This window comes from Thermobia domestica, chromosome 11, assembly GCF_964235325.1.
Source record: "Thermobia domestica chromosome 11, izTheDome1.hap1.1, whole genome shotgun sequence".
In the NCBI taxonomy this organism is placed as follows: domain Eukaryota; kingdom Metazoa; phylum Arthropoda; class Insecta; order Zygentoma; family Lepismatidae; genus Thermobia; species Thermobia domestica.
In genome coordinates this window covers 32,693,442-32,713,967 of record NC_137464.1, presented here as the reverse complement: position 1 = coordinate 32,713,967, position 20,526 = coordinate 32,693,442, and the positions used below count along the sequence as shown (strand labels likewise).

Below are 20,526 nucleotides of genomic sequence, written 5' to 3'. Positions count from 1 at the left end.
GACATAAAGAGATTAGTCAGTGAAATGTGGACCTAAACATATTTTGAAGGTAGTTCAAACAACGAGACGTTTGTCAAACAATATTAAAAGCATATTCGATCCTGTGATCGAGAGAAACGCGTTCTTCTCTCATCCAGAGAACATATTGTTGTCTATGACAGTGGATGAGAGACAAGACGTGCGAGAGTTGGGTTACAAGAGAGCGCTAGAGGCAAGAAATCAAAACCCCGAAGCGGTAATCTGTTAGAATTTGTATGGCAGCTTCAATAAATTTTGATGCCACGGACTATAGTGAGTTGATAGATTGGAGAAAGTGTACGCTGTCGCCCCCTCAAGTGCTCCAAAGCTTGACAACAGAAACACTCACTTATGCATGACAAATCTGCTCATAAGTTTGACTTCTTAAATTTCCCATGCCATACTCAGGAAGTTGAAAGATGTGTCAAACTTGTTACAGAGTCTGCAGGAAAAGTGTGCGCACCAGGAAACAGAGGTGGCTACGTTAGAGCGAGTAACTTTGCTCCCAATAGTGACAATGCCAAAATTTGATTTTAAAAATCAGGTTTTAAGACAACATCCTTGACTAAATCAACATAATTTAGAACACCCTAATTGATAGGACAGTTGCGTAAGGTGTGGATGAAACTCGAATTGCAGCCACCTCCTCGTGATGAGTTCAGGGCCGTTTTATGGAGGAAAAAAAAAATTAAGAAATGCTGCAAAATCATTATGAAAATAAAATGTATAAGATCATCCACATTAACGAATTAATAACAAACATGAACTCACACAACTAAAATAAGGTACTTAAACGCTATAGAAATGAAAAAAAGTAATATGTATATTTCTTGCGTAAAGCTAAATTTTGGCGTTTTTTGTCTTTTTTTTTTTTTTAATTAGGCCGTTCGTACGAACTGAAGAACCAAAGTGTGATTATTTTGGTTATTTTCCCACTGATTATCAAGATAATACGCAACTTTTAAGCACTATTAGAATTCGGTACTCAAAAATCTGATTTTTTCGGACTTTAGGCCGTTTGCGCGAACTGAAGATCCAAAGTATGATTTTTTCGTTATTTTTCCATTGACTAGCATGCAAATACACAACTTTCGAGCACTATTAGAATTTGATACTTGAAAATTTTATTTTTTCGCTCCACCCTACTGTTCAACTGACTGTATGGTTTCCCCAAGGCTGTAGAATATATAACCACGGTTTACTCACTGTCAGCCTTGAAGGTTTCTGGATTTTTAACAAGAGGAATTCAACATCTTTTTTTTTTTTTTTTTTTTTTTTTTTTTTTACTTACTTACTTACTTACTTATTTACTTACTTACTTACTTACGGAACACATTTAAACCAAGTCAGGCACAACTGTACAACAACCATGAGTGAGTGGTTAGCTTTCGTGCTTCTATCGGGAAGTCAGGGATTCACTCCCGAACTCGACCATTCTGTCAAAAGTTTTTCTTAATTCCATCTGTAAATGTAGAGATACTGCGTGTACTGTGAGTCCTAGCCGACTTCCTTTCTTATTGTTTAAAATCGTTGTTATTACTAATTGCCAGCAGTGACGTAACTAAGGGGGCCAAACGGGGCTCGTGCCCCGGGCGCCGGATTGGGGGGTGCAAAATTGGGCAAATATTTATTTTTACTATACGGCAAGGAAAGGAATTTTAGCAAATTTAAGATCATAAAAAGTACTTCAGAAATATAGTGACTCACCAACTTTAGGTTTATACATAAGAACATGTCAAGCATGCTCCTCTCAGATTATATAGCACTCAAATACTGATTAGTTTGGTGTTTCATCCTGTATTAAAAATTAAATTCTGTACTGCAATTTTGAAATCAAGCTTCACTACTTGAAAAAAAAAAAAAAAAAATGGAATAGGACAATTAGTGTGTGATGCTAATATTAGGTGTAGTCGGGGAGCGTTTTAATTTGAGGGGGCGCTAAGGCAAGTTCTTGCCCCGGGCGACAACTAGCCTACTTGCGCCACTGGTGAGAGGGTGTCTTTCGGACTGAAGCCTGTTCCCCGAAATTACGGAATTTCTAAATCAAACGAAATATTAGTCAGGCCTTTACTCATAAAATTCAAGCTCCCTTCAAATAAAAATTAGGAATTTTTAGAAAAACTAAACATTAGTAAGAAAAACCCGTCCCAAAATACTTTTCTAAATTCGCCACTGATTATTAGCATAAAACGGTCTTCAAGATTGTATTCGGAAGATTATTGCTGAATAAACCTAGTTATATCATAAATACTGTCACAAGTTTGAATGTGAATAACACAGAGAGTATTAACTCCAAGGCAATTTGTTTTGGTCATGTTTTACATTGATATGTTGTACACCTGACGCACCAATCATTTTTCGAAATGTCCCCCCTTGGCCTTGATGCAGGCACGAAGTCTGTCCGGCCACTGGTCAATGGCATTACGCACCACGTCCATGGAAAAATTGTTCACTGCTCGGGACAAGAATTGTTTCAGACTGTCGACAGATGGATGCCGTTTATGGCAGACTTTTGCCTGAAAGACTGCCTAAAGTTTGTAGTCCAACGGGTTAAGGTCCGAGCTGCTAGAAGGCCAATCAGCGGTAGAAATGAAGTCGGGGACGTTCCGTGCCAGCCACTCTTGGGTTGTTTTCGCTTTGTGGCCTGGAGCGGAATCCTACTGGAAGGTCCACCTTTCTCCAGGGAACATGGTAGCAGACAGTGGTTTCACTATAAGTGTTAGCACTGTGTCCTGGTACACTTTGGCAGATGTTTTAACACCTTTTTTGCAAAAATGCTGCTGGGTTGTGCCTGAGTAGCTCACTCCCCACCAAATCATCACTGAGGTAGAATGATGTGCTCTCTGAACCCTTGGAGCTGCCTTAGCAGCTGCAATAGATGACATGGCATGCACACGGTCATTTTGGGCGTTGTAGGCCTGCTCAATTGTGAACACCTTTTCGTCAGTGGACACAATCTTTCTGTGCAGATTATTGGCGTAACGCCGCAACAGTCTCTTTGATTTAAGGACCCTCTGTTACATTAATGTTTGGGCCAGAAAGTGATCAGTCCGCCTCTTATACGCCCATAGAAGCAGGTCGCTCCTGAGCACACGAGACATGGAATTTCTGCTCATGTTCATCTCAGCAGCCATCACACTTTGTGTTCGAACAGGATTTCTTCGAATTCTTGCTGCGACTGCTTTCTGGACCTGCGGGATTCGTACGGTTCGTGGTTTGCCACTCCTTGCGTGGTCAGCTGCCGTTCCAGTCTCGGTGTTTCGCTGTATGGCGCGATACACGAATCTCTTACTGATTTGTAGGGTTTACAGGAGGTTGAAAATCTCACTTGCTGTCTTCCCGACCTTGTGTAGTGCATTACTGCTACACGATTTTCGTAATCGCCCCACTCCATCAGAACTCAGTACAATACCAACGTATGTCATGAACAGTCAAACACATACTATATGCATCTTCCGCTTTATACAGCGGTAGATGTCAGCACTGTGCCACTCCGGATGCCTACAGCGCCACTCCAAACTTTGTGACAGTACTTATAATATAACTAGGTACATATGAAACGAAATATTAATTATCCCTGTACTCAAACTTCAAGCTCCTCCCAAATAAAAAAAAATAGGGATTTTTAGAAAAACCAAACCTTAATCAGAGATACCCCTCTTAAAATACTTTCTAAATCCGCTACTTACTATTTGTATAAAATGGCTTATAAATAAATGTATAGATGTATTCAAGGTTGTATCCGGAAGATTACTGCTAAATCATTTCACAGCTACAGTATAACAAATGTAGAAGTACGCTCTGACGGATATATTCAAAAACAGAAGCTAAAGTACTAAGCTTTAAGAAATGAAACACGAATGACTAAAAACGAAATGATCTAGAGAAGAAAAAAATGTCGATAACTCAGAAGTTAAAATCAAGTTAAATAGCCTCTAAAATTGCCCTCAACTACTACGCACTTTGTTAACTTTAATTCATAAATTATGTGCTCCATCCATCATGATGATGAATTCCAAAGTGAAACATGGCATTTCGGTCATAAAAATATCTTATTTAACTATAGAGTATACTATAAGAAAGCTATTTAGATAGAAAAATCATGAGAATGAAAAAAAAAGCCAAAATTTGTTTTTTTTTTTAAAAAAAAACGGCTTTTATGTAAAAAAAAACGATTCAAAAAAGCCGGCTTTTGGGCATCTCTAGGTGGGGATACTGCGGCGGAGGGGGTATTAATCGATAGCGGTATACATGCGGTTTTCAGTAGTCATAATGGCGTGGCGCGGTGAGCATCGTGCGTTTGTTTTGGAGAAGTATATTCGTAATGGCGGTTCTGTGATTACTACAGCGAGAATTTCGCATTCTGTTCGAACTTGGCCGACACGATTCTGTTCGGAAACTATTCAAGTTTGGGTATCAAATTTTAGAGCAACATGTTCTGCACTGAGAAAAAAAAAATCACCAGGAGGACCTGTTTAGGTGCTGAACGCTTTGGAGATTGCTGGATGGACGCTCTCACACGCGCCACACTTTTCGTGTGAGAGCCTTCGGTCCGAGGTCAGACAGGCGATTTTTTTTCTCAATGCAGAACCTGTTGCTGCAAAGTTTGATACCCAAACTTGGATAGTTTTTCTATCCGGAACAGAATCATGTCGGCCAAATGAGAACCGAATGCGAAATGCCTGATGAGTAGTAATTACAGAACCACCATTACAAATATGATCCTCCACAACATTACTGCAGCAACTAAAAATGGCATGTATACCGCTATCGATCGCCGCCGTATCCCGACCACTACTCACACAGCACCCTCTCCAAATACGGGAGGTCTTTTGGCCAGATCCTGTATATATTACTTCTAAAATTGTTTGTATTGTTGATATGTTCCCCATTGTCAAAGAATGTCTTCAAATCAATTATGATGTTACATGCTTAGATGACGAACTGAGTAAGAATGAGAACCATCTCAAAAATATTGAATACTTTACCGAATAGTATTTTGCATTTATTAGAAAAAATATCTCCTGACTTCTCTAGTATCTTGAAAAACATGGGAAAAATCTTATGAAAACATTTGACATCGTCCATCAATTAGTTTTTTTCTCCCTTTCCTCTTTTACCTTCTACTATATTCATAATAGAGTAATTTCTTGACAAACGATATCCGAACCGTAAATAACGAAAGTTCAACAATCGACTTCAGCATCCGAGAAACAACCAGTCACAGACGTTTAATCAATAAATAAATCATTGTGGTTTAAGTTATGTTCCTCGAAGAACTATATTTTTCGTAATTTTTCTCTGTATAAATAATGGTTGTGGGTTAGTAAAGCACTGTTTATTCACTTCATATCTGGCTACAGGTACTAGGAAGATACAACACAGGCTAAAACACAAGGAAACCAAAGAGCAAGGCTTTACCAACACACAACCATTATTTCTACAGAGAAAAAGAACGATCAAAAACGTAATTCTTCGAGGAACATATAAATTATGCATACATATACTGCGCACGCAAACACACACACACATGTATATATATATATATATATATATATAAATACAGTGAAACCTGTCTATGTTGGCCACCATCGGTTCCATCGAAAAGTGGCCAACTTAGACAGGTGGCCAATTTACAGAAAATAAGTATGATTTGTGTATTTTTAGAACAGGATTTCTAGTATTACTTGATCGTAAAATTTTAGGGAGCAGTGGCACGACAGGTACTTATAAATAATGTATATAGAGTAATCATGAAAATATACAGTACTAGAAATATTACTATAGTATGTTTAATATATGTGCATACCTTTCTCTTCCTGAAAACTAGTCTGATACATTGGATTATTCGGATTGAAAACACAATAACACAAACAACCATGAAATAGAAGAGTATGTACGCAGTTTATTGAAATTGCTATTATAGCACACTGAGTTATTCAGATTGAAAACAAGAAAAGCTAAATTATAAATTGAGAAATTCATATGCAATTTATATGACTTCTTTTGAGTTGTTACTGAACGGTGGTTCATTCTAGACGTATTTGTTTTATTCTTTTTGGCAGATATGCACATTCTAATATTGTAGTTAACTACCTCTTGTTAATGAGTTAGAAGTGTTTCCCTCGGAGCAAAAGATGTTTTGAGAAAACCTTGAGGGAATTCATATCTCAAAAACTCCGCTATCTTTTGACAAGCCGACAGGTACCAATAGTTGACAATTAAGATGGTTAGTTTTAACCTTGAGAATTTTCCAGAATTACTAAAGCTCCCCCACTGATGAGAGGAGCTGATATAGCTAACGGTGTTACCAAAACAGACAGGGTAAACAAATACGTACAACCATTTCCTGAATTCCTGTACGTGCTTTTTCTTATTCACATCTTCCTTCACCACCCCTTTATCAGGGTTGTCTTCTGGCCATTGATCTCCAAGAACAAATCGCGGGAATCCTTGCATCTTTTCTCCAGTCACAAATACAGAACATCTGCCTCTCATATGGGAATTCAAAAGAGTTAAGAAAAATAACAAAACTATGTTTTGCTTGGCCAAGATACGCAGGTAAATTTATCATTATCATCATAGGATAAACATTGCTTCAGTGTGGCCAACTTCCAAGATAGACAGGTGGCCAACTTATAGAGTAGTAAGTAACGAATGTCTTATGGGAAAATGTAGGTTCAAGACAAACTAGGCCAAGATAAGCAGGTGGCCAAGTTTACAGGTTTCACTGTATATATACACCCTCCATTCCAAAAGAAAACGAACTTTTGAAAACAAATAGTACCACTAGTGCCATCTGTTGTAATATTTTACCGGTAGATGGCGTAGTCCCTCATTGACAACTGGTATAAATGTCATGACATTTGGATGCACGGCAACAAAGTTATTGCGTTTCAACTGTCAGTGTGTTGTGTACATCGGTCGGAAAATGAGTTTCAAACAACGAGCTGCAATTGAGTTTTGTGTTAAACTGGGTAAAACTTTTAGTGAAACGCACCAAATGCTACAAAATGCATATGGTGATGAGTGTCTATCCCGTACGCAAGTTTACGAGTGGTTCAGGCGATTCAAATCGGGTAGAGAGACGCTGGATGATGACGAAAGATCAGGCCGTCCCAGAACCGGATTATCGGAAGAAAACATCGTAAAAGTGCGTGAATTCATCAAACATAACAAAAAATCGTCGGTGAAAGTTATTGAAATGGAATAGGCATTCCTCAAACAACCGCATACCGCATTTTGACCGAAGTTTTGGGCCTTAAGAAGGTTAATTCGCGGTTTGTACCACACAAACTCACCGAAGACCAAAAAGTTGATCGAATTGCGCATTGCAAAGACATCGTTAAAAGTGCTCGGCAGGATCGAAACTTCTTGAAATCGATTGTAACTGGTGACGAGACGTGGTGTTTTGAATATGAGCGCGAAACAAAGCGGCAAAGTGCTGAATGGAGAGCGCCGGATGAAGGAACACCCAAAAAAAAGTCGCTTGATGAAGTCAAAAGTTAAGGTGATGCTGATTTGTTTTTACGATTCAAAAGGAATTATCCACAAAGAATTTGTTCAGCCCGGCCAGACAGTCACTGGAGAGTTTTACTTGGGCGTCATGAAGCGTTTGCTGGCAAGAATTCGTCGTATTCGGGCCCGAATATCGCGAAATCGGCAGTTGGACTCTTTTGGACGATAATGCACCATCACATCGTTCGCGACTTGTAACTGAATTTTTGGTCAAAAATCACATTATTCGGTTGCATCATCCGCCCTATTCACCAGATCTCGCTCCGTGCGATTTCTATCTGTTCCCGAAACTGCATTTGGCGATGAAAGGAAAGTGGCACGCATCGATTGATGCCATTGAGAAGGCGACAACCGCCGTCCTAAAGACCATTCCAATAAAGGACATGGAGAAGTCGTTTGACAACTTGTTGGAGCGTGCAAATATGTGTATCGATGCAGAAGGGGAATACATTGATTAATAAAAATGATTTGTTCCAAAACGTACATTGCTTTTTTGTTTTTCTAAAACGTTCGGTTTCTTTTGGAATGGAGGGTGTATATATACTGATGGCAAAAATTTATCGTTAAAACGTCTGCGATTGGATTGTTGTTTGGATGCCTTGAGTGAGTGTTGATCTTTCCTTATTGTCATTTGATATACATCCTATTGTTTCATTGAGTAATGTCCTAATCAGCTTCATTTTTTTATTAGTCTGTATGCATGTGTGTTTTTATTTCCTGTATTTGACGGAATAGCGAATATATTAAGCTTAGAAATTAGTTCTATTTTCTTCTGAATATAACTAGGTCACTTACTTTCATTACATAGCACCGGTCTGTTGGAAATCTTGTGTCGAGGACTAGCATAACTTTATCAATTATTCCCAATACTTTGAAATACTTCAGTTCCGACAGAGGCCGCTGAAACTTTGCGATATGGACATTCTTCTCCACTTGAGGTGACATACAGCTATCAGGCTGTAATAGAAAAAAAAAAAAAGTTAGATTCATCTACATAAACCGACGTCTTATTTCCACTATTCGGGGTGGAAAAAATTAAAGCACAGTATGTTTTCGTAAGGTTTCGTCTAGGCATACTAACGATCAAAAACAATTGTTGTATACTTCCATCAAATTCACACTTATATTTATGCAATATAGTATTTTCCAGATATGTATGCCAATTTTTTAGTCATGGTGCACTTTCAGGTCAAAGATCAGAGCTTAATGTGGTATACCACAGACTACATTGACCATTGGTTATTTCTAGCAGAATTGTACAATAAAACGGTAACAATAGATTTTATGGTCCCTCAGGCAAGTTTTCTGTGAGGGATTTCCAAACTTAATTCCAACCCCCATTCCTCTATTTAATTTACTCTCTAAAAATTAGAATTATTTTGCCGCTGACAAACGTCGGAAAGCGCTAGATATAGAGACTTCCGTTAAAGCTGGCGATAATGGTGGTCAGTCATCTCAATCGAAGATCAATATTTGTTGTACAATTGATGTCAATAGTTATAGGGTTAAACTTTCCTTGTTTCTTTTTATTATTATTATTATTATTTTAAATTTAAAGAATTAAAACAGATTCTGTGGAAAAGTATCGTTGGAAAAGTTGGCCTTCGTATGGTTATGCACCATAGGAGTTCGACGAGGATTTCAAAATTTAAAGACTAGAAAAAAAAAAAATAATAATAATTTTTCACGCCCTTCTCCAGTATTTGTTGGGGTTGCTCTCCCTTATAAGCAGGTCTGGGTAGTATATTCATGTATACGGTAAGAACAGTGTTATGTGACCATACGAAAACCAAGATATATGACAGTTCAGAACACAAATATACTGAAAACATTGGAGACACTTATTACACGTTTGAAAAACTTGTGCAATAGGCAAGATTGTGAATTAATTTTATTGTTTACAAGTGATGTCAGATATACTACGATGCTGTCAGAGTTACTGCTTTTACGCGAAATTTCTAGAATATGCGTAAGTTTTCAAGAAAACAAGAAAGGATACGTTGAACTTCACCAAATTTGTACAAAACTCGTCATGTACATATTTCAAGTCGTTTTGCGTTCAATATGCAAAACTATTCAGCATGGGATTAAATATTAAACTATCCAGATGGATGCTAACTTAACTGTCTGATATAAAAAAAACAAATATAAACATTTAAAAAAGTATTTGACCATTAACACTAACATGTTTACAGTGTTTTTTTTTTTTTTTTTTTTTCCCTACAGAATCTGAATACTTTATGTAATCTTTCCAGCATCGGAGCGAATTACTTTGTAACACTTAAAAAAATGTATAATACTATGAAACGGAGAAGCAAGACAAATTACAATAAAGTAGAACCATTTGTAGTACCTGAAATTTCCTATTTACTTAATGATCTGAAGAAGATTGCAGCCCAAGTAGTCATAATAGAAAGATCATTTGCAACAGTGAACACTATTAGCTATTAACAAACGCATATTCACTTCATTTTATTATTACTTACGCTCCATCGCGAGTCATCCTGGATTGTTGGTGAGAGGAAGCGGTTGTAAATACTTTCAGCTCTGACCAAATATTTCGCTGTTTTTTCACGAATCACTTGCCTTCTTGTAGAATCAGTATCACCTACAATGATTGAAAAGAAGAAAGGCTATAGTGCAGCAGCCTAAATATTATAATTCTACAATATCATTAGCATTTAAGGGAAATAAATTTGTCCAACTAGCTGAACCTGCGCTCTCTACACAGTGCATCATTCACATATGAGCATGGATCTCCTTGTCATTCCTCACAAAATCTGTACATGTCCCTTTACAGACACAAGTGAAAGACGTCTTGATAAACATCGGCAAGAGGTATCATAAAAGGGATATTTTCCGATTATTTTTTGAATATCTCGCACCGTTTGTAGGATTTGAGCCTACTTCCGGCTGGAGTTTCTAATTCATGTATGACCAGTGTTTTCTTTCTTCTTCCATGCAGTATGTAATAAGCAAATACATTACATACACAATTAATTATGATGTCAGTGATATAAGGTGTTCATTGGGCAGAACACTCCTGGAGAAATGGTTTATCTTAGACTGGAGAAATGGTTATCCTTCGTTTTTCATTATCATTTGGCCATGAAACAAAGGCCGGAGAGATATACAATCCCTGATACAACTATGTGGTGTTGAGATGTATAACTTGTAGGATATAATGCTTTACTTTTTTAAAATTTCAACCCTTCCAGTGTACCTCTAAAAAAAATGTAATAAAGAAATAACGGCCAGGTTTATTTAAATATTCAATTAGAAATGGACAATCTACACACAATTTGGAATCGACCAGTGAAAACGGCACGTTTCTAGCGCTTGTGGTTTTCGAGTTCTCACTGTCGAAAGGATTGGAGACAAACATATAAATCTAGCATTTTAATATTTAAATATATACAGAAATATATGCAAGGTGTTTCAAAATGAAATGGGGGTTTTAAGATTTTGTAGTATTTATTAAATTAACTTACAATTATAAATAATATATCAAATGAAAGAGCAACTTAAACAGTTTTGTACGCACGCGTGCACATGCGCTGTTTCTTTTGTGCGCCGTTAGGAAACCCTAGTATTAAAGATGGCAACTAGTTGCTGCATGACAAAGATTTTCTGGATCGTGTTGTCTTCAGGGATGAATCGCGATTTCACATAAGTGGCGATGTGAACATTCATAATGTTTGCATCTGGGGATCTGCTAATCCCCCCGAGATGGTACAGTTGCAATGGGACTCCCTTAAATTGAATGTGGTTGTGCCATATCCTAGCGGAAAGTTTATAGGCCTTGTTTTGCATGCCACGCACACCAGATCGGACGCCATGCGATTTTTACTTTTAGAGATTCATAAAGGATCATGTGTATGTGCCTCCGCTACCAGCTCACCTACCCGACTTTAGAAAGAGGATTGAAGCAGTTGTTGCAACAATTACTCTAAATACACTGATCAAGGTTTGGGAAGAACTCGCTCATCGACTCGGTGTGTGCCGCGTGACGAATGGTGCTCACATTGAATACTTGTAGCAAAAACTGTTTCAGTTACTCTTTCATTTGATGTATTATATAACTGTACGTTAAATGTAATAAATAATATAAAGCCTTAAAACTTCGATATTAATTTTGGAACACCCTGTATATACCATTCGATAGATCTCATTGTGCTAAACAAAAACATGCATAGGAGTAAAGCCACATGCGTAGTTTCTGAGAGAAACATTTTTTTGTATATCTAAAAACAGATGTCGCATAACCAAGTTTTTCCAAGTCTGGCCAAGTTTTTCATGACACTAAGATGACAATATACAGTGTAGTTAATGGGATATAGCCCAAATTATAATTAAGTCTTAAATTTTAACTTTTGATTACCTATAATATTGTCTAAATTATAGGTAAGACATATAGAGCTAAACAAAATGACATGCTTAAGGGAACTCTCATGCGTAGTTTTCGAGAAAAAACAATTTTTTATGGCATTAAAAAGTACGTCGTTCGTTGCCAGCCTAATACAATTGATAATTTCTAAACAGCCAGATTTGTTTGTTTATTAATTTATTTACGTTCTGTCAGGATTGGCTGGTTTAAACCAGCTGTTTTTTTTTTTCAAAGAAACCAACCGATTTAAACCAAAAAACGAAAAATATTCGCAAAAATGTAAGTGTTCATAAAATCTTGATAAGCACATATTTTACTCCCATATAATATTCGTATTATATTCAGACCTAAATTCCCCATCCATTACTCAAAGAGATTATACTACAGAAACAACTTTTTTTTTTTTTATAAGTTTATGAAGGTTTCTTTTGTGATTTTTTTGTAGTTTGTTATTATTCTTAGGCAATTGCAATAAATAATCCTAAATTTTGTTTCGTCTTAATAATGTTTACTATTGATAAAATACATCGAAATGCCTTTACTTTTGTGGGGGGATTTCTCATACAAACCCCACGACAGGCATTTATAGAAATCAGAAGTATCTTTGGTATCTATGTATAAATGGGTCAGAGCCAAAGTGGACTCATATAATTCGTATCTTTATTCACTCTTCTTACTGATATGCAAATTAAGTTGTATTTCTCTTACTTGGACTAATAAAAGTCATAGTGAACTAACTTGGACTAAATTAGTTCTTCTGTACTCTGCAGTATTTTGAAATTGTCCATATTTAATTCTGTATAATGGCTTCACTTCTGCAACTTTATCTTCTTGTCCTTCTGAAATGACTCTTGACAGTTACATTAACAAGTATGTAAAGATCAGTGCAATGTATTTTTATCAGAGTCCTTCGTGAGTGAGTCAATAGACGTATCACACTTGTGACCAATTAGTCCCGGTCGCGAGTTCAAATGGAGGACAATTTCTCACGAATGTAACCCGAGAAGCAGTTTGGATTCCACTTTAAGCTTACTTGACCCCTTCCAGCATAGCCCGGTTGTTGCATAACACCAAGGCGAAACAAACTTATTTCTGTTCATATGTAATATAAATACATAGAGTAAATTATTTAAACAAAAAAAAATCTGGTTTAAACCCAAAAAAAAAGTTTTTTTTTTTTTAAATAAAAACCATGGTTTTTGCCAACCCTGCGTTCTGTACATGACAAATTTATGATGTTAAATAGCAGACGGTATCTAATGTTTGATTCTCCGAACAGCGATACACATACTATCTGTAATACGTCATAAGTGGCTGTACAAAGAATTGCATTCAATACTAATTTAAGTTACAATGTATCGTTCAAAAAATAAGGGTAAAATTACCTCACATTATAGTTCTCACCTCTCACTGCCTCCAATGATTTGTTTTAATCTTTTCTTTCCATCCTTCAGTGGCGCCGCGTTCACCGCCGGTAAACATTTGATCTGATTTGTGAGTTTAGCGTCCCGTTTAGCAGCGAGGTTATATGAGACATGGACCTAGAATTTAACGTGGAATCCGAACCATATGGCTCCCGCCAGGAATTGAACCCGGGTCTTGCACGCCAAAGGCGCGTACGCTAACTGCTTAGCCAGCCATAAACGTATAATCAAAGCATAATTTATTGTGGAAATTTCTCAAAATACAACTGCATAAAGTAAAAGAAAGATAATTTTTCACGCCCTCCTCCGACATTTCACGCACTCTTGCTTTCACGATGTCCTCTGTGCTTCAGTCCAAGACAAATGGGGCCAGTACCATCTAGTGAATAAAAAACCATTTAAGTATATCGCTACAGCACGGCAAGCAACCATCACATCCATATCAACCCACGTGTCGCGGAAGAACGTTGAGAAGAAGCTACACGTCTCAAATAACAGACAAGTTGACCACTAAGTGTCTGCGAAAACATCCAAGCTTTCTGTTCAATAGTACAGTGGAAGAAGTGGTTTTGGTAGTCGCTTGGAAAACATTTGAGGCCCCATTCCGTATCGATTTCGGTAAACGCAACGCAATATTGCGCTTTCGTTTGCGATAATAGGCATAGTAGTTATAACGCATTTGTGCACGTTTTGCCTTGCGTTACGCTCCACAATTTTTGTCCAATATATAATGATGTCCTTGAAATTGAGTATCCCCTCACTATTTCATTACGCCGACACAAACTGGAACTCTTGCTATATAGGTGGTTGGAAAAGAGAGAGCCGAAAGAACGGTCAGCTCACTTCCCCAGCTGTAAGGTAATTTCAAGAACTATTTACATCCGAAAACAGTGAGACATTGCCACGCTGAGAAAGGTGATTGAAGAAGAAATGTGCGTCATTTCAGTGAAAATATACCACAAAGTAATAAGTGATTTTTCTAAGTATTGTCGATTATGCATGTACGTAAAGGTCGAGCAGTTTGAGACAAAGAGGAAGTAATTGATATTCTTTAATTTGAAGAACTGACTTTTCAATAGAACTATCTCACTTCCTACAGCCACAATACTGCCATCATACGGTGCGATTAAACGTTTAGTCATATTCTGACTCGTACGTGTTAAAGCATTTCAAACCAAAATATTTACCGTAATGAATCATTTTCACAAGTAACTGTCAATAAATGCCAGTTAGTCTTGGTTTAAGACTAAAGCAAAGGAAACAGAAAACTGATCATATATTAGACCCAAATTATTAGACAATCTGCCCGGCAGACGGGAATTCGGAATTCAAGCCTCTGCCAGACCAGCTATTATTATTATTTCTGCCATGAGTTTCCCATCTTATTTAAAACCTTAAACGAATATAATCTTAATGTAGATATGATAACACCCTTCATCCTTCCCTATAGATTCACCCACACTGCCGTTCGAATTTGATGACTCTTACGTTAACATAACATAAGTTCACTATCAATCTTGGAAAAAGTGTGATATTCCCTATAGGAGCTTTCTATAGTAAAACACCGATAAGTACACGTATATCGGAACTTTTACAATCGGAGAACAATGATCCTTACTTACTTTCAATGTAACTAACACTACACTAAACTTACCTTGTACTCCAGACAAAAGAGTAGCAATCCCAGCCTTGTAAAACGAGAAAGCTTTTTCGTATTCCGCATTTGCTTCATATTGCTGGGCTTGACTAACATGATAAGCTGCTTCGAAAATATAATTAACGTTCTGCTGTGGGTCCGGAACTGAACCAGAGATCAATGAATTTGGTGTAAGGGGTGGAGATAATGGATCTTGCTGTTGATCAGCATGAACTGAGAAAGACTGAGAGTTTGATTCTTCTGGAAATATATTACATCGTAGAGAGAGTCTCTCTGGAATGTTCTTTGGTTCACTATTGACACAGCTACGCATACTAGAACCCACATCGGGGCTTTTATTAGCTTGCACACACTTCTTCCCTGCATCTTCAGTTTCAGTAAAAACATCACTATTTTCTAACGATTCGGTCAATAGTTCCAACATAGAATCACTATCTGTAAATGCAGGGAATACTGAGTTTCCGTTGCCTTCGTTTCCGTCAGGTGGTATCACACTTTTATTTTGTTGCTGCTGTTTGGATTTCTGTTCATGAGCTTCTCCAGCTTTTGTTGAACTTTGATTGTCAGGGTGTAAAGGGTCAAAGAACTGAAGATCTGCATTCTGCAACGGTGAACTCATTTCACTTAGTAGTGAATCGGTGTCTGTAAAGGTTGTATGGTCATCCGTTGAACTTTGAGAGCTCAGTGAAATGGCGTCTGGTATTTGAGGAAACTTCCATGTTCCTCCTAGCTTAAGGAATGGCTGGTCATTATCGGATCTAAAAGTTAAAGAAAAAGTAAATAGAATTATAACACTTCTGGTATTTCTACTAATGCAATGAATTTAATGTTATTGTTAATATTTATCGTTAATATTACTGAACTTACAACGGAATAAAAAATAAAAAAATACACTTGCCAAAAGAATTTTATATTACTTAAGACAGTAAGAAAGCAAGTCGTGCGACATCGGGATAAACGATAGGTTATAACTGAAGGTAAAACAAGAAATATTTAAGATTGTTCTTGAAGTAACATTCAAAACAAATCTTGATAAAATTGCAGCTTTCCGCATTTAAGATAGGAATGTTATGGTTTCTTTTTATAGGTAAGTAGGGATATTTCAAAACAAAAAAAAAAAAAAAAAAAAAATGTGCATATAAACGAAGTAACATGGGGGTCACGTGTGGAAAGTACACAATGCAAAAGAAAGCCGAAATTGTGATTATATAGTCTACTTATTCAACTATGTGTATTCTAAACCTTCAATAAATATACAAAAACTATTTCCGGAAAATATTTACTAGTTTTTGAGAAACGAATTAAAATTAAAATGTCTTTATCGACATTTCTTTTTTCTTTTCTTACAATAGTATACGAATTTGTTTCTGTAGTAAGTTCACTTTAATCTTGACTAAAATCACTATTGCGATATTTATTGAAATTATCTATAATGTCGTCCTATAAGTCATTTAAATAAAATAATCGTTTAAAGTATAAGCCTTAGTTTCAGTGTAATGCATGCCCCTCACTTCGGGATTTTGTTTATATTCAGTTTTTGTTGCAATCACAATTTACCTTAGCTTTTGTATGCTGAAAAAAGATTTGTCAGTGTTCTCTGAAGGAAATGTCATAACAGTTGAAGTGTTTTTTCCGGAAAATACTTTTCAGTTTTTGTTAAACAAATTAAAACTCTGACAGGCTGAATCTTTCGGAGATGATTATGTTAGAATGAAGAGTGGAGGAAAGGAAGTTCGTATTTGCGTGGCTTCTTATTCATGTGATAATAGCAATACTGAGGATCGAATCCTTTCCTTTTTGATTTAGAAACAAGTATAATACTGTATACTAACTGAACTCAATTGTTTTAAACACCATTTACAGTCAATATTGCATGCTAAAATATCACACCCATCACTCTCCCCATATTTGTCTCAAATCCACAGTAAAGGTATTGTTTTCGCTGGTTGGTTTAGAAATTTAATAAGCGAAAAATTAAGGTTATACTATACTAGCATTAATTAATTAATTTAACAAGCAACTATATTAACTAGGGATGGCCAAAATTTTCCGGAATCCGGATTCCGGAAATTTTGTTTTCCGGAATCGGAAAATTTACTTTCCGGAATACGGAAAAATTCCGGATTTCGGAAAAATTCCGGAATTCGGAAAAATTCCGGAATTCGGAAAAATTCCGGAATTCAGAAAAATTCCGGATTTCGGAAAAATTCCGGAATTCGGAAAAATTCCGGATTTCGGAAAAATTCCGACATTCGGAAAAAATCCGGAATTTAGAAAAATTCCGGAATTCGGAAAAATTCCGGAATTCAGAAAAAATCCGGAATTTTTCCGAGATCCGGAATTTTTCCGATTTTACTTTCCGGATTCCGGAAAGTAAAAATTCTGGAATTATCCATCCTTAGCTAATAGCTGTTAAAAGAGAAACACAATAATGAATAGGCTATATATACTGTATTAATTTCTTGTAGTTGGATATGTCTTTATCATTTACGTAGACAATTGCTACTGCAGTTATTTACTACTTTATGAGAAAGGTCTTATTTTCACACACAAAAAAGTCGCCGGTATGTCTCAAACATTATCGCGTTCCCACCTGCAGCTGCTCCAAAGCACTGCAAACTACTTTTTAATCAGGCGAAAGGCAGTGAAGGAAAATAAATCTCAACAAATATTCTAATAACATTCGCTTATTGTCAACATACCTACAGTGAGCGCAGAAAGTGTTCGTACACCGTGCATAGTTTATATTGAAAACAGCTAGCATGAGAACGGGAGGTGGAAAAATATATATATAACCAGAATTAAGACTACACATTCATACATTTTATTTCTATATACAAGAGAAAGGCCAAACAAACACAATCACTGTTTTGTTCAGAAGAAAAGAGAGAATTCCTTTTTTGTAAACGCAAAAAGTCACCGTACACTTATGCTTGAATTAATGCTTATAAAGTATATTACGTTATTTAATATTTTGTGGGATTACCCTGTGCGTTAATGATTGTCTGTAATCTTCGTGGCATTGATTTCACCTGTAGTAGTTCGTAGTTCTGTAGCTTCGGGACTGATTATGTCCCATTCTTCTTGAATAGCTTTTCTTAGGCCTTCTTTAGTAGACAAGCTGTGCCTTCTGATTCTTGTCTCCAGAACAGATCATAGATGTTCTATGGGGTTCATGTCTGGGGATTGGGGAGGTGTGCGAAGCTGTTTCAAGGTATTATAGAGTCAGGGGCGGGTCCAGAGGGGGCAATCGCCCCCCCCCCCCCACAAGAGGAAACTCTTATTTTATACATAAATAAACCCATCCATAACAAGTTTGGAGCTCTTAAAAGTAGCAGTATTACCGCCGACCGCCCCCCCCCAGAAGTCCGTCCTGGATCCGCCCCTGGCAAACCTTGCAGACAGGCCTTGTTCAACAGTACAAACAATAATTGCGATGTATAATGTTTCTATCACTGTGCGAAACCATAAAAAAAATAATAAAAAAAGAACTCGAAGACCAAGAGTGTTGAGTGAACAAGTTAAACGTTACATTATTAGGGAAAGAAAAAAGGTTCCAAAAAGTAGTGCTGTGCAATTGGCAACGGATCTGGAAACACGCGGTGTTAAAGTATCAGCCAGTACAGTGCGGAATATTTGCAGGGTATCATGGTCGGATAGCCAGGAAAATGTTCTGGGTGAACAAGACAAATCGTATAAAGAGACTAAAGTTTGAAAAAGAGTATAAAGATAAGGGATCAGGCTTCTTTCTGGAATAGGGTCATATTTTCGGACGAAAATAAATTTAATTTTATCGAGTCCAATGGGAGGCGTATGGTATGGCGCAAGGTGAATACAGAGATGAATCCTCAAAATCTCGTCTCTAAAGTAAGACACGGAGGAGGGTCCGTGCTCGTCTGGGGTTGTATGAGTGCCTCAGGAGTGGGTCGTCTCCACCTTATCGATGGAGTGATGATCCACAAAGTGTATATTAACATATTAAAAGAATATCTCCATACTAGTGCGCAGAAGATGGTTCTTGAAAACAATTTATTGTTCAGCAAGACAACGACTCCAAACATACAGCGGAAAATACTCGATTGTGGCTACTCTATACAGGGGCGGATCCAGGACGGACTTCTGGGGAAGGGGCGGTCGGCAGTAATACTGCTACTTTTAAGAGCTCCAAACTTGTTATGGATGGGTTTATTTATATATAAAATAAGAAAGTTTCCTCATGTGGGGGGGGCGATGGCCCCGATCGCCCCCCTCTGGATCTGCCCCTGAGGTTTGCTATCTTTCTCAAAGACTTACCCTTCTTATGCACTTTAATAATTACTTTTCTTGTCTCCTCATTTGTTTCTGTTCGGTTGCTTCCCATTTCGACAGCCCACCGTGCAGTTTTTTCACTCCTATTCACAACTAAACTCATTCTGTTACTCGTCATGCTATACAGAGGTGTATACTCAGGTGAATACTAGTGAACCCCAGTTGTGGTATCTTTGTTTCGTATTCGTACGTCAGGTGTACGATCATTTTTTGCGTCTACTCTATATATTTTCTACGGAATTTATTTACTTTCTGACCATTAAACTTGTCTTTGTGGTTCTTTATTGATATATTCATAAAGCTTAGTTTTCATTATTCATATTGTGTGTGTTATTACACTTCTTAAATTTTCTGTTTCTTTTTCGCAGGCATTCTCGTTTCAATAGCATAGGTGTACGAACACTTTCTGCGCTCACTGTATGTACAGTAAATACAAATTTATAATTTTTGACTTTACGAAGTATACAATGTAATTGTTCAATAACTAACATAAGCAGGCATTCATTAATTTATATTAATATAATAGTTAACAAAACTAATAAGCGGGTGATTGATGACTCAGTGGTAGAGTTTTCATCTATGGTATTCTAACCCAGGACATGTGGGTTTTCGATGGCTAATTTTGTGTTCGAAAATTTTCCCGGTGGTACTCTTGGTTCCCTTTCTTATATTTGTTCCATCATCACTCATTAACGAATTTAGTTTATCAAAACTCTATAGCCATATATTCATTCTGTCCGTCAGTGAAACAAACAGTCTCAAGAACTATCTGATGGATTACCAATCAATTTTGGCCATGATGTACAGAGTCAATAGTTAAGAATCGAGTTCCCTGATGAATGTAATATTCAAACCGGAAGCGGTACAAATCAACCATTTCCGGTTTTAACGTTAATCATTATATAGTAAATATGGTAATAGATAGCGAGAAGCGGTTTCCAGTAATCGACATATATAACATTCATGTAGATAGCATGTTACCCAGTTTGTGCATCTGCTGAAAATAATGAGCTTAGGTATTTAGAGAGCATTTTCCGCTTTAGAAAATGTGTGCTTGGTAAAGAATGTAGAGATTTAGCTGAGTCAGGCACGTAGCTAGAATATGGTAATAGGAAGGGGGGGGGGGGGTCTGTCACGAAATACTATGGTTATTTACCAGGGGCTCAATCATTCTAAACTATTTTATTGGCAACATATATTGATTCGTTTAGCCA

General features: G+C 37.0%; 1 protein-coding gene across 2 annotated transcripts in view; it reads right to left on the bottom strand.

The window, feature by feature from the left end:
- Positions 1 to 20,526, bottom strand: part of LOC145664015 (ribosomal protein S6 kinase delta-1) — a 74,863-nt gene that overhangs the window by 38,463 nt on the left and 15,874 nt on the right. For both annotated transcript variants that reach the window (XM_081730304.1, XM_081730305.1), the window contains exons 7-9: positions 15,002 to 15,762; positions 10,023 to 10,144; positions 8,332 to 8,493 (exon numbers count right to left, since the gene is read on the bottom strand). In XM_081730304.1, coding sequence (XP_081586430.1) covers positions 8,332 to 8,493; positions 10,023 to 10,144; positions 15,002 to 15,762 — 1,045 coding nt within the window. The remainder of the gene's footprint in view (positions 1 to 8,331; positions 8,494 to 10,022; positions 10,145 to 15,001; positions 15,763 to 20,526) is intronic.